The sequence below is a fragment of the Ptiloglossa arizonensis genome, chromosome 2 (assembly GCF_051014685.1).
Source record: "Ptiloglossa arizonensis isolate GNS036 chromosome 2, iyPtiAriz1_principal, whole genome shotgun sequence".
Taxonomy (NCBI): domain Eukaryota; kingdom Metazoa; phylum Arthropoda; class Insecta; order Hymenoptera; family Colletidae; genus Ptiloglossa; species Ptiloglossa arizonensis.
In genome coordinates this window covers 21149414-21167187 of record NC_135049.1, presented here as the reverse complement: position 1 = coordinate 21167187, position 17774 = coordinate 21149414, and the positions used below count along the sequence as shown (strand labels likewise).

At 33.3% G+C, this 17774-nt stretch overlaps 2 protein-coding genes across 3 annotated transcripts; one reads left to right on the top strand and one right to left on the bottom strand.

The window, feature by feature from the left end:
• Window positions 1-2220: 2220 nt before the first annotated feature.
• On the bottom strand, window positions 2221-8439 carry LOC143143418 (protein O-mannosyl-transferase Tmtc3). Its single transcript, XM_076304609.1, is given in 15 exon segments — window positions 2221-2432; window positions 2435-2568; window positions 2571-3135; window positions 3219-3503; window positions 3600-3782; window positions 3862-4152; window positions 4272-4584; window positions 4676-4824; window positions 4929-5184; window positions 5276-5448; window positions 5541-5656; window positions 5772-5871; window positions 6091-6172; window positions 6346-6482; window positions 7758-8439. Coding segments are annotated over 15 exon segments (3018 nt in total). The 5' UTR covers window positions 7950-8439; the 3' UTR covers window positions 2221-2390.
• Window positions 8440-9060: 621 nt separating this feature from the next.
• Window positions 9061-17165, top strand: Nrt (Neurotactin). 2 transcript variants are annotated; one of them, XM_076304375.1, is made up of 7 exons: window positions 9061-9294; window positions 11226-11447; window positions 12500-12694; window positions 13232-13445; window positions 13714-14209; window positions 14343-15011; window positions 15164-17162. In XM_076304375.1, exons 2-7 carry the CDS (start codon window positions 11235-11237, stop codon window positions 15549-15551), a joined length of 2175 nt encoding a protein of 724 aa, XP_076160490.1. In that variant the 5' UTR covers window positions 9061-9294; window positions 11226-11234; the 3' UTR covers window positions 15552-17162. The 2 variants fall into 2 exon arrangements, with proteins under 2 accessions (XP_076160490.1, XP_076160491.1); XM_076304376.1 differs by lacking the exon at window positions 12500-12694 and having other exon boundaries at window positions 15164-17165.
• Window positions 17166-17774: the final 609 nt, after the last annotated feature.

The window sequence follows — 17774 nt, the reverse complement described above, 5'->3', positions numbered from 1 at the left end:
GATCAGCAAATTATATATGTGTGTATATCTTGTTCTATATATTGATCATAACATTAGCTGAAGGATAACATTCCAAGTAGTCTAATTTTCGTTGTTGATTTTTACATATGCAGTACGAAAAAGAACGATAACAATTCAACAAACGAGAATGTGTATTTTCATTGTGTGCAATCGTATTGTGAGATGAACAATAATCTGTTTGATAAGTATGGTACACAAAAAGTCACGTTATTATTATAAGTATTAATGTTTTTATACCTTCTATTTTGATAAAATTTTAAGTTATGTTCCAGTATTGAAAACAAATGTAATAAGAACGATAAGAAAGACGTAAAAACAATGATAAAATGAAATTAATATTGTAAATGGCAGATAATTATGCTTATTATAAAAATCTGTTTCTATTTTACACGAGTTTATAAAATTAAACAAATATTAACATTTAAGTCCCGATGTAGTTATTAAAAAGATCGCTCATAAAATTTTTTCTATGGGCAGCCATATCAGTAAGAAAGAAAAACTTGCGTAGTTTTGGAAAGTTATTCTTCAATTAATATTAACGATGATTGAAAAGCTCTTCGATAAACTGAAACATTTGTATTCTCTTGAGTACATCAGTGTTTTGTTCGTAGTCCCTCTCCTTTTCTCTTAAATGTCTTCTTGTAAGTTGTAATGTTTCACAGCGTATCAACCGTTCGTATTTATACTCGTCCACATTGCTTGTTAATTCCTTTGACCCGAAAAGGACAATCGGTTAGGAACACCTTCCATTCAATTGCTTGAAACGTGATCCATAGCGCTAAATTCTTCCACCTTAACATCAGGTATAAAAGGATCTTTTTATATTGGTAATTTTCTTGAAATTGTGAACACTCCTTGGGTGAGTTATGTATTCTATTTTCCTATAAAAACATTTACACAAGAAACGAAAAAGAGTTTGTAGCAATGTATTGTTCTGTTTTTCTTTTGTTTGTCTTCATTTCATTCGATCTACCGATACGGTTAAAAACGTTCGTACAGTCATAATTCATAGATCGCAAGAAGGTAAGACACAGCTAGTCAAAAACGTTCTCGTATCCTTAAGATTTTACTGTTTTTTTAAATATGTAAAGCCTACTAAGTATTACATTTTCTACTTTAATTAAATATCTCCAATATAATTATGAGAACATTTTTGATGCACTGTATAAACACTTTTAACACTCGCTTCAATTACACTTTGTTCGTTAAATTTTTGCGAGAGAGAAAGAGAACGATATAGGAAGCACACAGGAGATGAGATGAAAAAATATAGAAAGGAAGAGAAAAGCGGAGTACGCGTTCGACACTTAATTCTTCGACGACTGACGTTGTTCTGCTCTGTTTAAAATCGACAACTCGCATAATACGCGCTGCTCCCTACTTAACGCGAATCAGTCGCAGAAAGTAAACGCGCGAACAGTTTGCGCACATCAGCTTTACTCGTTTTTCTTTTTTTCTGTTACCGAGCTAAAGTTATATTTCTGATTCATTATCGCACTACTTTAATATCCATTATTACTGCTTCTTACCATTATCGTTATACACGCTATTAGCAAGGATTCCGCTTACAGCGATAGAAACCTAAGTTTAATCTTAACTCTTAAATGACGAGCGCGAAGTCACGCCGACTACAGTACTTTTACATTTATTTCAATTTCCTTACCTTAATGAAAAAAGTTCAAATTTTGTAAGTACAGAATTTAGTTCTTTAAGAAATATGAATAAAATAAGTAAGAAAGATAAAGTGAAATAATTAATAATTATTTCAGGAAACGATCGTTCGCCAGGATGAGTAAAAAGATCACTGAAAATGGTTTCAGAAGAGGAATGGTTTCGTGAATAGACATAGCACCTGTTTTGATAAAATTAATTTAACATGACTCAAAAAAGAATTTAAAGTATTAAATATTTTTAATTTTAGAGTGAAATATTAGATAACCGTTAATAGTGAATAGGGAAGATTATATCTTTGAAAACTCACATCGGTTTAATATTATTATTTAAACCAACCGTGATCAAAACATAAAATATTAGTAATAGATTGATTCTGTTAACCAATATACTTCAAAAATCTAATAATAATCAATTTAAAATATGGGTTGGAATATTAAAGTTACACAGTTACAGATTTATAATTTGCGAACTAGGATGGACTTATTTTACACAAGGAAACCGTAAAGAACAAAAAGAAAAGAGATACACATTTTTTAAATATATTTTACAAAACGTTCTATTCGTACAGCATATAAAACAATACTCTGTATTTATTTTATATTCACACATTAGCTCTATATGGCTGTACCACCATTCTCTTTCGTTATACGTAGAATATAACTTTATACAATATTCGGCGGGTATTAACGTCAGTATTACGAGAGTGCTGTGTCTTTTGTTTGACGTGTGGTTCCAGCATATTTCCGCCAGTTGAAAAGATTAGCGCGACTTGATCAAATGTCTCAGAATTAATCGTTTTGGTTGCACGCTCCCGATCGATTGTCAATTCTGTCACGTCCGCGCTCATTCTTTCATTAAAACCTCTTCCAAAGGTTCTTGCATGTCGTTCGAACTTGAACTTGGATTTAAAGACTTCTCGTTATCATCATATACTTCCTTTATTTCTGCTTTCACTTCATTCGTTGGAACTCTTCCAGGTTTTGACGGACCCTTTAGATGTATTATATTATTATTCAATGAGTCCGTATTGCTTTTCTTATTCCCTATGTGATTGTGATGATTCGAAAAAACAGAGTCTGTTTGTCCCAGAAACTGGCTACCACTATTAACCATGTTTCCAGGACCACCTGTGGTAGTAGTACTACCAGCACCGTTAGTATTGGAGATGTCTCCCATATTGAAATTTCTTTCCTTCGGACTAGCTTGCCAGAAAGAATCGTCAAAGATTTCTGTGTCGCGTTGTTCCGACGGTAATCGACTGATGCGAGCTTTTACAATGGCAAGATGTCTGTGTACGTAATCTTGCTGGGGTGCCAATGCTGCTGCACGTTCTAAACATTGAGCAGCAAGGCCTAACTTACCACGTTCCACCATTACAACACATAGATTATGTAGACCTTGAATATTTGTTGGATCCAACTGCAATATTCTACGGTAACACTATAATCATATTAGAGTTCTTGTTAATATGTGTACAATCTGCCAAAGATATGAAACAGTTTTATCGACTAACTTTTACTTACATTTTCAGCGGCATCCAAGTCTTTTATATTATTAATATAGATATCGCCTAAAAGGATTAATCCTTTAGTGTGGTCCGGGTGAAATCTAACTAATTGATTTAAGAAAGGTGCTGCTTCGAGAGGACGTTGTTCGTCTGCCAGTAAAAGAGCCAAGTTAAATAATGCAGATCGAAAATCTTCCTTTAAAGCAACTGCATTACGGAACCAACGTTCTGCGCTTCCACTGTCATGATCATCCATGGCCAGCATTCCAAGATTAAAATATACACGTTCGTTATTGGAATCCTAAAAATAAAATCACTCAATGATATAATTTTATATTGGATTAATTATAATACATATAACGATTAGTTGCTAATAATATCTAGAAAGAGAATGTACTTTTCTTAAAAGTTTTAGAAGCCTTTCTCTGGCTACTTTCCGTAATTCTGCACGTCCTAATTCTTGAAGCAATATAGCAGAATTTAACAATGCTTGTTCATGTTCTGGATCAAATTCTAATGCTTTATCCAAATATGCCAGAGCTTGCGATGCCTTTCCTTGTTCCAAGAATACAACTCCCAGCTTGAAAAGTAAGACAATTAGAAAATTATCAAAATGAAGTTGTTCTCATAATTTAATCTGATATCAATATAATACTTACATTGTAGTAGATGTCTGGATTGTTACTATCGTAAAAAAGGGCTCGCTCATAAACTTCCTGGGCTTCTTTTGTACGATTAAGTTTAACTAAGACATCGCCTCGATTAATATATGCTTGCGTGTAATCAGCACGCATACTAATAGCCTGTCTATAAAGCAAATCAGCTTCCTCTAACCTAGTTGCGTTTTTTGCTATTAAATTTGCTAAATTTACGAAAACATTCAAGTGATTCGGTGCTATTCGAGCCTGGTATGATTCTCCGGGTTTTGCTTTAGGTAGCAAAGATTTTGCCTAAATAAAAAAGATATACACTCGTAACAAAAAATATTCTAATGAATAATTGTCTTTATTTCAGTATAACATCATGATTCACCAATTCAATAAATATATGGTTTAACTATGTTACTCACTTTTAGGTATGCATCTTCAGCTTCCTTAAACATTTTAAGATGATTGTAAGTTCTGCCTACATTAATATGTGCACCAATATCATCGCCTTGAACTTGCACAGCCATATTAAAAAAATTTAATGCTTCTTTAAATCGACCTTGACTTTCCAAAGCATGTCCCACATTATTGAACAATTTAGCGTTACGACCGTTTACTTTTAATCCTGACATAAATATAGAGTATTCATCTAACCAATCATAATTTCTCATAAAAGTTTTTGTCGTGTGAGCAGTCAAAAGTGTTATTAGTAAAAATAGTATAAGTTTCTTGAACCTATAAATTAAAAAAAAAGACGAATACATGAATTATAAAGTAACAAATATATTAAAGTATGATCTCTGAAATATTTAAGAATATGGTTTACTTTTTATCGCATAAAATGCTCCATCCATATCCAACAAGTATACAAAATCCCATAGACGGAGCATATAGTACTCTTTCGGCAATGACAAATCCAACCGGGAAGAAGAGGTTTGAGGCAGGTAAGAATGGGAGTATCATCATAGCCAAACTCTATGTAAATTTTTACAGAACATAAATATTCAAATATAATAATACTATTTTTGAAAAAATATCTTTTGAAGAAAACAGGTTACTAATAAATATTAAGTGCTAACCATTATGAGAATGATGGAGGTTTGTCTATTAGGTGTTAAAATTGCTGTTGCCAGCAGCCCTAATACCGTCATATGAGTCGCTACAGTAGCGAGATTGCGAGGGTCTGTAAAACTGTCTAGTAACGGTATAGTTCCCATAGTCCAATCACAGCACAAATCGCTTGGAAGAAATAACAGCCTTAAATTAACTGCTGCGAGGTAATTATAGGTAAGCTGCCGTACAGGCGTTGGTGCCACTGATGCGGGATTGTCGAATCTGAAATGTATTTATAGTTTTATTGTTTATTATCTTAACGATTGTAAACATTATATGCATTTAATATATATATATAATTTTGTGTAGGTACCTGGTAAATACAGGTAACTTCGAGCCCATTACGTGTAATCGGAGAATAAGTAAACTAAATGTAACAAGTGTAAGTGCAGTCAGTCGTTTTGTACCTTCACTGGACCAGGCAAGAGATATTTTCTTTCCACCAAAAGCTGCTTTTAATGTCAGGAAAATATCCATTGCTCTCATCTAACAAAATGACACAACATGTAAATTTAAAGAAATATTTAATCTCAAACAATTAATATGTTATTTATGCTTAATTTTATGTATACATTTACCTTTTGTACAACAAAAATTTCGTACAATACACAAACTGCCGTAGCTGTTATTCCTTGTTCTTTGCATAACATGGCAGTGAAAACAAAAAACATAGATAATATCAAGGATCTCCAACCTAAAACAGTTGTAATAAATTTAACATTTGCTTGTACAGAGTGTGGAAAGTAATATTACAGTAAGTAAAAGGAAAACTAATATAATATAAGAATAAGAAGTTTCCAGTATCTCACCAGTAGACGTTCTACTTCTGCAACATTTAGTATATGTGATTAAAGCTGCTAGGTAAAATAAAGAAGACAATGTTTCTGCTCTTCCGACCACTCCTGTAACCTTAATATATGATTATTCACTCATAATATATCTGAATGCAAATTAGGAATTACAACAGGATCAATCGCTCGATGTCACCCTTTTGAATTTGGGTATAATATTGGGATACTGTCGCCGAAGGGAATAAAGACTAGGAATAATTATGAAATAGTATTTTCGTATAATTTTAAGGTAACATCGAACGATTTGTTAATGAGAATAGCAATTTATACAACTTACTGCTTCTGTATGTATAGGATGAACTGCAAACAGGAGGGAAGAGACAAAAGTTGCAGAATCAGATAAAAACATCAAGCAAGTCCTGTAACAGTGATTAAAACATACTTAATACTGAAATGTTGCTATTTTATAGAAAGTATAAAGAACACAACTAACTTTTTTAATTGAATTTTTATTTTTACAGACAATGAACACTGATGAATTTTATTATTAATACTAAAAAAAAAAAACAGTCCTTAAGAAAAAGAGGCACACCTGAAATATAATAAGCATACTCCAACATGTAGGATAACATTAAGCAGATGATATCCCATAGGATCCAATTGATGAATCAGGTAATTCCATCGAAATGTAAGAACGCACAATGGCCTATATGATTTGTGCGATTGCTCCTACACAGAAATATATATTTGTATTGTTTTGTATATTAATATAAATATTAAAAGTCCATCTATAACATTCAATTGTACATTTCTCAAAAATGTTGTGAGATATAATTAAAAGTCTCTAAACCATTTTTTACCCCACATATAGTCAGCATTAGGTGCAGAAATTAATTCTTGGCCTTCTTAAAATCAATTTAATATTTATTTATAAATAATTCAATTGTGCTTCAATCTTAAGAATAATCTCTGTCAATGTCTATACATTTTTGCTATTTCTTAAGTAGTTAATGAATTTCCCCTCGAAAAAAATTGTAATTTTAAGACAATCAAATCTGCAATCCTTTTATTAACTTTTCTAGCATTTTGAAATGTATTTGATGTTGAGGTAATTGAAATAAACGGTAATATAAAAGAGCTAAGTCTGGTAAATAAGCCGCACGAGGGAGAATTTCCCAACTCAATGAATCTTGACGTTGGCGGCATTTTTTGGTTGAGTTAGAGTACGAAGAGCATACAGTATTTAATGTACTGTTTCTCGGAGAGCATTGTGCTTACTATTGTTTTTTAAGGTTATGATGGGTATAAAATTAGGTTCTAGAGTTTGTCTTGCATGCGTAGACTCAATGCAAATAAACGATTCTGTACATCTGTTTTTATTGTTTTTACTTGGAAGAATAAGGAAAAGTATACGATCGTTTGGCAAAAACTCACTTGCTACATTGAGCCTAATAACCTACGTGGCAAGAAAAAGTTAGTTTAAATAAGTACTGCAGTTAAATTAATTTAGGGGTCAAGAATTAATTTATACACCTAATAGATGGAAAAAGTGGTCAATTAATGTTTACACTGATGCAAATAACATTGAAATAAAATTATTTATTTACATAACAGCATTAACATCCATTGTTATTTAATATAATAATCTTTTACTAGTTTTGGAAAATTTTCATTTTGAAAAATAGTGAAAGAAAATATTAAATCCTTTCCCAGATCGTAATAAAACCAAGGAAAATGCCGCTACTCGATGTACTCTACAAATAAAGTAAGGCCACATTCTTTTTCAATTAGGAATGAAATAAAACTTAAAAAATTCTGATCTGTGCATAAAGTAATTAGAGAAATCCGATTCAAATGAAACCAACTTAAATTTGATAAGATTGAATCGGATCGAACCAAATCGAAAGGGAGGAAAAGGAGAAGAGTTCAATGGATCAATACACAAGAAGGTAGACAAGAGTGAAAGGGAAGGGGAAATCGAAAGCGCCTGTACGTATTACCCACCTTGTGCATAGGAGTACCCCAGAAATCATTGTAAAAGACATTTTTCAGGGGTGTATGAGGTCTTAAATCCCGATTATCCTTAATCGCTGAAATATCATCGAAAACGAAGCCGCAGTTAAGGCTGTTTAGATAGACGGCGAAAGCGCTTATGGCGACGACCGCCGCGAGTGCTCCCCGCGCAGGCACTCCCATTACAAATAAGACATCGATCGGCCGTCTTTTTTCGCGATTTTCGATTTAGAAACTCTGACGAAAACTCCTGTCTTCTTCACTGTCTCTTTCACTTCCTTGATCTTCTTTTTCTTGCACTAGCTACTTATCTACGGTATCTATCTAGCTATTTGTCTGTCAAGCCAGGAGTTTAACCCTGCGATATCCAGAAGAGATGCAGGTATCTCATCTCTAAGTATGTAGACGTAGATTTGTAACTCTTGGAACACATCATGACACCTATGTGTTCAACGCTTCCCGATACAAGCGCGTTTTCCCACAGACCGATCCCCGGAACTCGAATAAAGGCATATCAGCAGAAAGTGAGTTTTGGTTTCTAGAAAACCTTTCCACTCCGAGCAGACGCCCGGCAAACAAGTTAAACGATCACCTTATGCGCGCGTTAGGATCGAACTGTCAAACGATAGATGTATATATACGATCGTACAGCAGTGCACGCTACGTGTCGTGATTCGAGGCACAACTCAAATATGATACTCCGACCGCGACGACGCGGATTCACTTTAGGCCGAATCCGCATGCGCAATGTTAGACCAAGCGCGAACTACACGCATACTGCTTATACCGGTATACACTTCGAAAGTTCGTTTTATTTTACTAAATATCAAGTTTTATGCGTATTTGTTACCTTTGTTTGAAACAAGGATTGTATTCGAAAAATCCAGACATTTTTTATAATACATCATCTTATTTCTTATTTTTGGAAGTAGATAATCTTAGGTTTAATTAACGTAACATTCGTTTAATGAAAACAAAAACGATGTATTTATTTCAAATAAAACGGTATTTCTATTTTTACCATGGTGCAAGCAAAATAGTATCTCCGAATATTACTTAAAAAGCTTGATGCATATTAAAGTAATTTTTTATTTCAGATCATTAAAAGCAAAATATATAATGCATTTATTTAATATTTAAAAGATGTATTTTACTAAGGCCCGAACTATTGTCGTATGTGCAGTGTTCAAAACGAAGCGACTGCGCACGGTTCAGAGTAGCCAATAGAAGCTTTGCATCGTGTTCAGACTGTGGTGGGAGAAGACTCGTAGTGAAATTGTAGAACGACAGTCGATGTAGGCAGGCGCTTGGCGTCGTTCTCGTTGACATTTGCGCTGTTTCAAACCGTTTTCTCCTAACGCTTGAAATCGTATTTGTGTATCATCTTACGATCGATGAAGTAATCAATACCGTCAACGTGAACGTTCTCATCTTGAGACCGGTTAACGTTTCGAGGAGTTCTAAGTACGTGAAAGAAGAAATTCCTCCACAAAATTCAGTGGCGTCCTTCTTCGATACGTCGAAAAGCGTGAGTCTTTATAAATACTTATTTACGATTCATACGATTCGTATAACGAGAAAATAATTTGAACCGAATCGTTGGTAAGCCGGCGACTTGCCAGAGAAGCTAAACAAATGACTACAAATTTATGAGAGTGTGTTTAAGTAACGGATAGTAATTGTAATCGAAAAAATCGTGTAATACGAACAATTTATGAAATTTCACAAAATATAAATAATATTTTCCTTAGATTCGATGATTATTATATAAAGAAAAAAGTAAACAGAATGTTAACAGGATCAAAGAGTTTAAATAATTTCTTATTAAATAAAAAGGTAAAATAGTAAAATAGTTAAGAAGGTAAAGAAATAAACGCATCAAACTGAATAAAGTGTACCTCACAAAAGAGAAAGTTGAATGCATTTGTTTCGGAACTGCACCGTACTAGACTGATGCGTGAGACAATATAAAGGGATTGAAAGCTAGGGGAGGAATAAACAATAACGAATCGCTTTAGCATTTTAAGCGGTAAAATTTATTCTAATGAATTTTTTCGTGAAAGCTTGCAGTCATCACCTGCTACATTTAAAAATAACATTTCTTAGATATTTTTGAATCGAAAAGACCATTAATATATGCATGTCATTATAGTTGAATCAGAGACGAACAGTAGTTTAAAGAAGAAATAGGAATGATTAATTGCATAACATATTTTAAAAAATCATTCATACAACGAAAGCATATTATGAATTATATTATGATTCTCAACTTAATACATTCCTATAATTTATTACATTTATATCGCAATTAGTTATTCCATTATAGAATTAAAAAAAAGAATAAATTGGGTACAAACGTAAATAGTTAATCGTTAATTATAGTGGGACCTAATTATTTGTAAAACTTACCTGTAAATCGATTTCAAGTTATCTAAATGAATCAGATTTTTTCATTTTCATATTATGTGATAGTTCTAAAGATTTTGAGAAGATTTAGTATGTTTTAAATATTAACATTGCTATATTTTATCGCATTTCTAATTTTGCTGATATTTTATAACATTATCGATGTAAGCATCAAATTGTATTATAACTTTTCCTTATTTTCTACTCATTAATAGACAAATTATTTGTAAATATATATACATATTTTTATCGTATTTAGCGTTGAAAATTGTATATCGATCATAAGTAACCACCATTTGACAAAAGAGGAAATTTTTCTGCAATAGGGGAAATATAAGCCAGGTAGTTATGTACGACTAGACTCCTGGAGGCAATAGGCTCAGAGAGCAATGCCATCCGATCGATCGGTTTACGTCTGGGCGTCCCGACGCCAGCTGCAATGCTTATACGTACAGGGCGATCCACATTGCGGTTTCCGCGCGCGTTTTCCCTGCGTTGTTTGGACTACCAATAAAATATATTTTCCATCAAAGAGTTTCTTTTAAAAAAGGAAAGTATGTCCGAATTAATTATTAAAAGAAAGTCATCAGAAGACATGTATATCGTCGCGGAAAAGACAATATTATTTCATAATATTTTTCGTTGCAATATTTCCTTTTCTAAGAAATGCAGCGACGTTTATTGTTGAGTGACTCTCAATTTATCATTTTCGACAAGGCTAACATTTAGATTCAACGTTGTAGTACAGTTAATATCATTCATTAATTTACAATATTTATCATTACAATATTTTAATTACAAAAAAGAAATCTTCACTATGTTTGAAGAACAAAAGATTAATAGAAGGAATACGTTATAAGTTATATAAATTGCAACATAATGAAAGAAGATGCGTTTTATTTATCCACAAATCATCTTTCAAATATTTGTACCTAATTGTTCGTCCCAAAATTATTTTTACGTCGCTTTCGGTTGATGGTGTGTAATTGATGAACGATGTAAAATTCGACGAGACAAATTTAATTTAACTTAAACCGGATTGGTCGATTTTAGCGATAAATCATGAGCCAGGGGGATCAAGAAAAGAGCATGGATAAGAAGGAAATTGCGGAGGAGGAGAGGGAGAAGATGCTGAACGCTGAAAATACGAAGCACACGGTAGCATCGCCCGCACCAGACTCGGAATCCGAAGAACAGAAGCCTAAAAAGAAAATCCCGATTGGTGGCATTAAGATGCCTGGCTTTTGCCGTACGAAGAGCAAGGAACCCTGCAAAGTAATTGTAACAATTGTCTATTTACGTTCATAGATCAACGATCCTTAATCTAAAAGTAATTGCGGTGCAATCAGTCCGTGATTTAAACATCCTGTACACGATTAAAATTCCCTTGCCTTGCATGAGATTGAATACAGTGCAACTCCGCACAAAAATAAGTCGAAAATGTGAAATACATGTTTTCTATGTGGAGCTTTTTGAGATAATTGATATTTAATACTAAAAGTTGATAGTCCGTTCATGCATCGAATCTTCGAATTTGATTTTTGCAACAAAATTTTATTGTAAAGTATCGACTTGTTTTCGAAAGAAGAATCACCACAATTCCTTTTTTAATTGTATTATAAATTACGAGACACTCTGGATTTAAATATTAATACAAGGTCTTTAATAATAGTTACACAAATATGTGTGCATAGAAGTTATTATTAAACTTTTGGTATATGCAATACTTATCAGAACAGGCGAAGCAATTTAATTAAATATGAATTTAAATATTTTCGTATTTTACGAGTACACATAACATATGAAATTGTGTTATTGATCACGCGATCTTTGCCGGGGATAATGCATCGACCTAATCTCAAAAGAATTCGGTGCAACACGTTTAATTATTTCGGTTGCGATTAAACTGTTAATTTAAACGGATGCGAATGAACAAGAGTGGTTCAAATACGCTGTTTCCTTTTGGTCGATTAACATCTGTTTACGACGAGGCGACTCCACTCAAAGAGCACAAGTTCCTGGAGTACCATAGCGTGTTCATGAGGGGTGACCATAGCCCCGTAACGATTTTTTTTTCCAACATTAAACCAATGGATGACGTCAGCCGAACAGTACACCTGGCATTATTGATCACGCGCTTTTAAATAATGATAAGCATCACTGCAGTAATAATGATGATGTTCCGAATATCGATGACAATATCCGTTAAAAATAATTGTCCTAATTTTGAAAAAGTTATTTCAACATGGGATGTGTAATGTAGGTATAACTGTTTTCTTTTTCTTTTATTTTCTTTTTTTTTTTTTTTTTTTTTTAATTATTTTTAGGATGATGAAAGTAAACCCGTTGAATCGGGCGATAGTGAAGTGACCGAGAAAAATGCCAAAGAAAACGAGCAAAATATATCCTCGGAAAAGACGAACACGCCGAGCAAGGACTCAAAAGAAAAAGAAGGACGAAAGGGAATCCTCGACGCCATAAAGTTACCTTTGGTCTCTGTTTTCCCTCGAAAAAAGAATAAGGTAACGAAGTGTTTATGAACACTGACGTTCGGTTGTATTTTTAAATTTAACTTTTATTTCGAATTTCTTTAACAGCTTAAAAATTTTATCAATAATGAAAATGACGCTTTTTAGTTAAGCGTTGATTTGATGAAATCAATGAAATAAAATACTTAAACCAATAGCTCGACGGTAAAATTGTGCTTACCGAGCGAAACCTTACAGAATCTTAAGACGCAATTTAGAACACTCGAGCACATGAAATCTTTTCTTAAAATATTCTCCTACTGTCGACGAGCGCTTTTCTCTTTTTACGTCTTGGTTAGCCACGTTGATTAACACGTGGAAGCGCAGAATAAATTTATATTCGATAGTCTAACGCGTAAAAAATAATTCTTGAGCTTTGTGTACACTCTTTCATACATTTCGTGCAAAATATAAATATAAAAAGTGTTTATGTTGATTTCAGCTTTTGTTATATATAATAAACAGATTAATATATATATATTAAAATATTACAAAATTAATTGCTTTAATCGAGAAAATGTTTTCTTTTAGGAAGGTGAAGTAGAATTAGGGACAACTGGAGCTGCGGGATTAGCTAGCGTTGAAACGCTTAACGATAGCGCAGGGGAAAAAAATCCCATTGGCAATGAAGATGGTATGGAAACTGTTCGACTCGATGGAGACGCTCCAGATGATATAGAATCTCCAAAGCAACACTTTCTCGTTGCTTGCATATCTGCTGCAAGAAGGAATTTGTTCGTGCTAGGTGCGCAGTAATTAAAATTATCTACATGAAACTTAAACGTTCGTATTCGGCAAATAAATGGAAATATTATAAATCGAAATCTTTGAGACTTTATATTATAGATTTTTACAGCCCAAGATTTTACAATTGTAAATTGTTAAAAACTCTTGAATGTGTCCTTTAATAAAAAGGTTCAATTAATTTTAACTGTAAATTTGATTGTACTTAATTTAATTATAAATGTTTAGAGAATACAATAATTTAATATGAATAATGTATCTCTCGATAGTGGCGACCCTATGTATTCTAATATCCGTCATCATCATCATCTGCGTTGCTTCTGTCGGTCCAAAAAAAGCTTCTACGCAACTAGTAAAAGATGGAAATTACGTCGAGGCTGTTGCTTCTTGCGGCCCTGTGCAGGGGATATCAGAAGATGGTGCGTTTGCCTTTCGCGGGATCCCTTATGCAATTCCACCGCTCGAAAATCGTCGTTGGCAACCTGCAGAATCCTTACGAAGAATCGAACACTGTTGGACGGATACTTACCTGGCACACAATTCTTCGGATGTCTGTTGGCAATGGGATGCCTCTGGTGGTGCGATTGGGACCGAAAATTGCTTGCATCTAGATGTTTTCACGCCTGAAGTTAGATATGATTCACCTTTGCCGGTAGTTGTCATGATCGGTGCAGAGACTCTTAGCAGTGGCTCTCCCGGTGTAATGCAGCCCTCTGCAAAGTTAGCGCGCGTTCGTGACATGGTTTTTGTTAGACCAAACTTCCGGTAAGCATAAAATGTTCTTAAGATCATCATTACCTTTAGTGTTAATATTATTACCAAACTAATTCTACCAAGTGTGTTCAAAATACTATTCAAAGCAATTAGAACATTATCATTATCTCTGACTATATTTCAGATTAGGGATATTTGGTTTCTTAGCTGCGGAGCCGCTTACAAGAACAACACATCCTCCCACATCTGGAAATTATGGACTCTCGGATATTATAGCAGCACTTCAATGGGTTCAACTCAATATCGAAAATTTCGGTGGTAACAAGAAGTCTGTTACTGTCTGGGGTCACCGAGCTGCAGGTACCCTTGTCACGACACTAGTTGGTACTCGGCGAACAAAAGGATTATTTTCTAGAGTTTGGATATCTAGCGGTAGCGCAATATTCCCTGGAAGAGAGTTAGAGGTTTCAGAGAAACTTAGCGAACAATTTCTCGATTCTATAAAGTGCAGTGATGCTGCCTGTTTGAGAAGTAAAAGCGCCGAAGAATTAATGGCCTCTATACCGGAGACTTGGAAATTGGGAAACGTCGGGCTTCCTGAGACCAGAGAAGCTAAATCAAAAGATGGGAGACACGAGTGGCTCGTACTTGACCGTGTTATTCTTCAAGAACCTGTTGGTCAAATTTGGACAAGGGACGAATTTACAACTAAGATCGTGATGGGCACTACAGCTCATGCTGGGGTTCCGCTTAAGTACCTGAATTCAAACATGACTCTCAACTCTACACAAGTCGAAAAAATTGTACGGGAGTCCTTGCTGGGAACAATGGGATTGGCCGATGAAGCTCTTCGGTTTGTTAGAACTTCATATAACATATAAACCTAAATTTAAGAAGAAGCTACCATCAACAACAGTAAAATGTCTGTTGTGTAGTGTTTCAGATAATACGTTAGATTATATCAAATTTAAAGAGTTTAATTAGACCTTTGTTTCTTACTTTCAGGCGTTACAATGCAACACTGAAGGGTTTGTTAAGCATGATATCGGACATTCGTGTAGTATGCCCATTGCTAACAGTCGCAAGAATGAAAACTAACATTCCATTCTACGTGGCAACACAACCGCGAGGCCAAATCGCAGATCCGGACAGCGATGCTGCAGCAATACTTGGATCGTTTGCTGCACGTACACCTGCGGAAAAAAGGCATGTTTCTGCGATGCAGCAACTTTTCAATCACTATGTTTGGCACGGTGAAGTAGCTCAGGCGGATTCTAATGGTGTGAAACGAGTTCTCATTGTTGAACAAGATACGCTTCCCGAACGTGACTATCCGAATTGCGACGTTTGGATAGAAAAAAACATCGTACCGTCTTATGGCCGAGTCGATTGAATTGTTCTTCTCGTTACACGTCTAACGGAGATTCCAGGGTTCCGGCCAAGCTCAAGATACACTCCACGAAGACAATTTTGCTTTCGAGCTTCTCAAACTTGATGAGTTGTTCCTGAAACACTTGAGACGAGAGAAACGAATTGAAGATGTTTCAAAAGATCGCATTAACTGTCGGATTGAACCGATGAAAAGGGGAGGGAATTTTTTTTATACATATTGCTCGTCCTCAGAACAGAATGATTCGATTTTAATCTTCTGTTTGAACTGTTCTTTCTGTTTCTTAGACTATAAGAATTATCGCAGCTACTTTCTCTGAAAAATTAGACAAAAAATGTAAAGATATTTTGTTGAAATTTTATTATGCTATATAGATATATAATGTTCATCCATATCATACAAATTTTGTAAAATAATGGTAAAAGTGGAAGGGATTCGTGTTATTTCTTCTCTTCGTTAAATTTTAAAGTAAAATGAGCAGTAATTGATCAGAGATCAATATTGAAATCTGATTAAAAATAATTCAGAAGTTTTTTTTAGAAATTATACAGCGGATAATTGAAACAAATTCATTTCATTCAAAAGTATTCTATTTCTGAACATAGTAACTCACATTTCATGTTGCTTGTAAAGAAATTGATATTATTTATTGTATGACATAATTAGGCGATATACTCTATATATAAATTGTATAAGTGCAGGATAATTTTTAATACTCCTTTAAGATTGTGCAGCTCTTCACTTAATGTTCAATGGATGATGAATATTTCGACGAAGAAAGTATTTATTAACAAGATTTCGAAAAATGACTGTTTATATGATAAGAAGTGCCCTCTCCTAAGAATGTTGTTTCCATAAAACTCAAACTCAGTCATGAGTTGTTCAAGTTTATTGAGCATCAGGAAACGAAAGCACGTTGAATTATTTCGCTTCGATGTATTGTTTTGTGCACACAGACGAAATAAGTATCGTCATTTTTAACAAGCTGCCAGATATTCATGTAATAAGTATTCAGGTGTCTGCTTTGACGGTACTCGTCAATTTTGTCTCTGTACATCACCGTTGCTCTGTTTTTTATTTGAATGTACTTAAATGTATTCCTGCTCCCATAATGTTATGAGCATGGAAAACACAGATCTGATTTTTAAACTGTAAGACTGATTTTACAGATTGGCATTTCATTTATGTATGAATGTCTTTTATATTAGTTTTAACTGAATAGCTTTATAGTGTACGAGACCTGTCCTATAAGCAGAGTTTGTTGTACTGTAAATTAAGATATGTGCAAAAAATACTTTAAACTTATTATTTCGACATTGATGTACGCTCATAAAATTTGTGATCACAATCACATTTTTGTAACAGCAAATTGCACTATAGCACATACATACTCTTTCTATCTTAAAATTTTGCCAGATTTAGGAATACCATTTCTATCTTTATACAATTACTATTAAGGAATTGGGAAGTAATACATTTCTTAACCATTTGAGTAGAAATTGCAAGTTTAGAAGTTGATTATTTATTAATGAAACATGACATTTATAAATATTCTTAAATCAAGTAAAATTTTAAGAGATGAAATCATTTTTGATTCACTATGCATTCGGATGTTTGTATATGGTATTTGAAGCAAAATAAAATAATGTCATTCATTTTTTTAAATTAACAAATGAAAAATTGTCGTCTATTACGAACTACACAATAAGTATCATTTATTAATTAAACAAACAATTATTTTTAATGATTTAATTTTTCTTTTTCTTGGTACTATAATACTATAACAGTCAATTTAAATATTGGTATAATTCAAAATTTTTAAACATACTTGACTATACATTCATATTCATATATAAAAACTTAAAATTAAACTGTCAAATTTGAAAAAATGCATTTTTATTGAATTTATTTTCTACTAAAAATACCACAAAATAGAATTGTATAACTTGATTTAAAAAGGTAAAATGAGCGAATTATATAAAATACATTTTATCATTTATATTACGTTCAATATAATACTTTTGATTAATTCATATAATAACAAATTTGACTAAACTAACAATTTAAAGATCTTAGAACACTTGTAAAATTTCCTAATATTTATATTAAACAAATAATATCAATTGTCATCGTGTTAACGATAGTATTTTTAGAATTTCTTGGTATTATTGTTACAATTTTTAATTGGCATCTCACAAACAAACGCACATGACGCATTCAAACAAT

Excerpts from the sequence above, each read along its gene's own strand:
- Nrt (XM_076304375.1), top strand. The coding sequence starts at position 11,235 with ATGAGCCAGGGGGATCAAGAAAAGAGCATGGATAAGAAGGAAATTGCG. Across the intron at positions 13,446-13,713 it reads AAGGAATTTGTTCGTGCTAG|TGGCGACCCTATGTATTCTA; the intron begins GTGCGCAGTAAT and ends ATCTCTCGATAG. Across the intron at positions 15,012-15,163 it reads TTGGCCGATGAAGCTCTTCG|GCGTTACAATGCAACACTGA; the intron begins GTTTGTTAGAAC and ends TCTTACTTTCAG.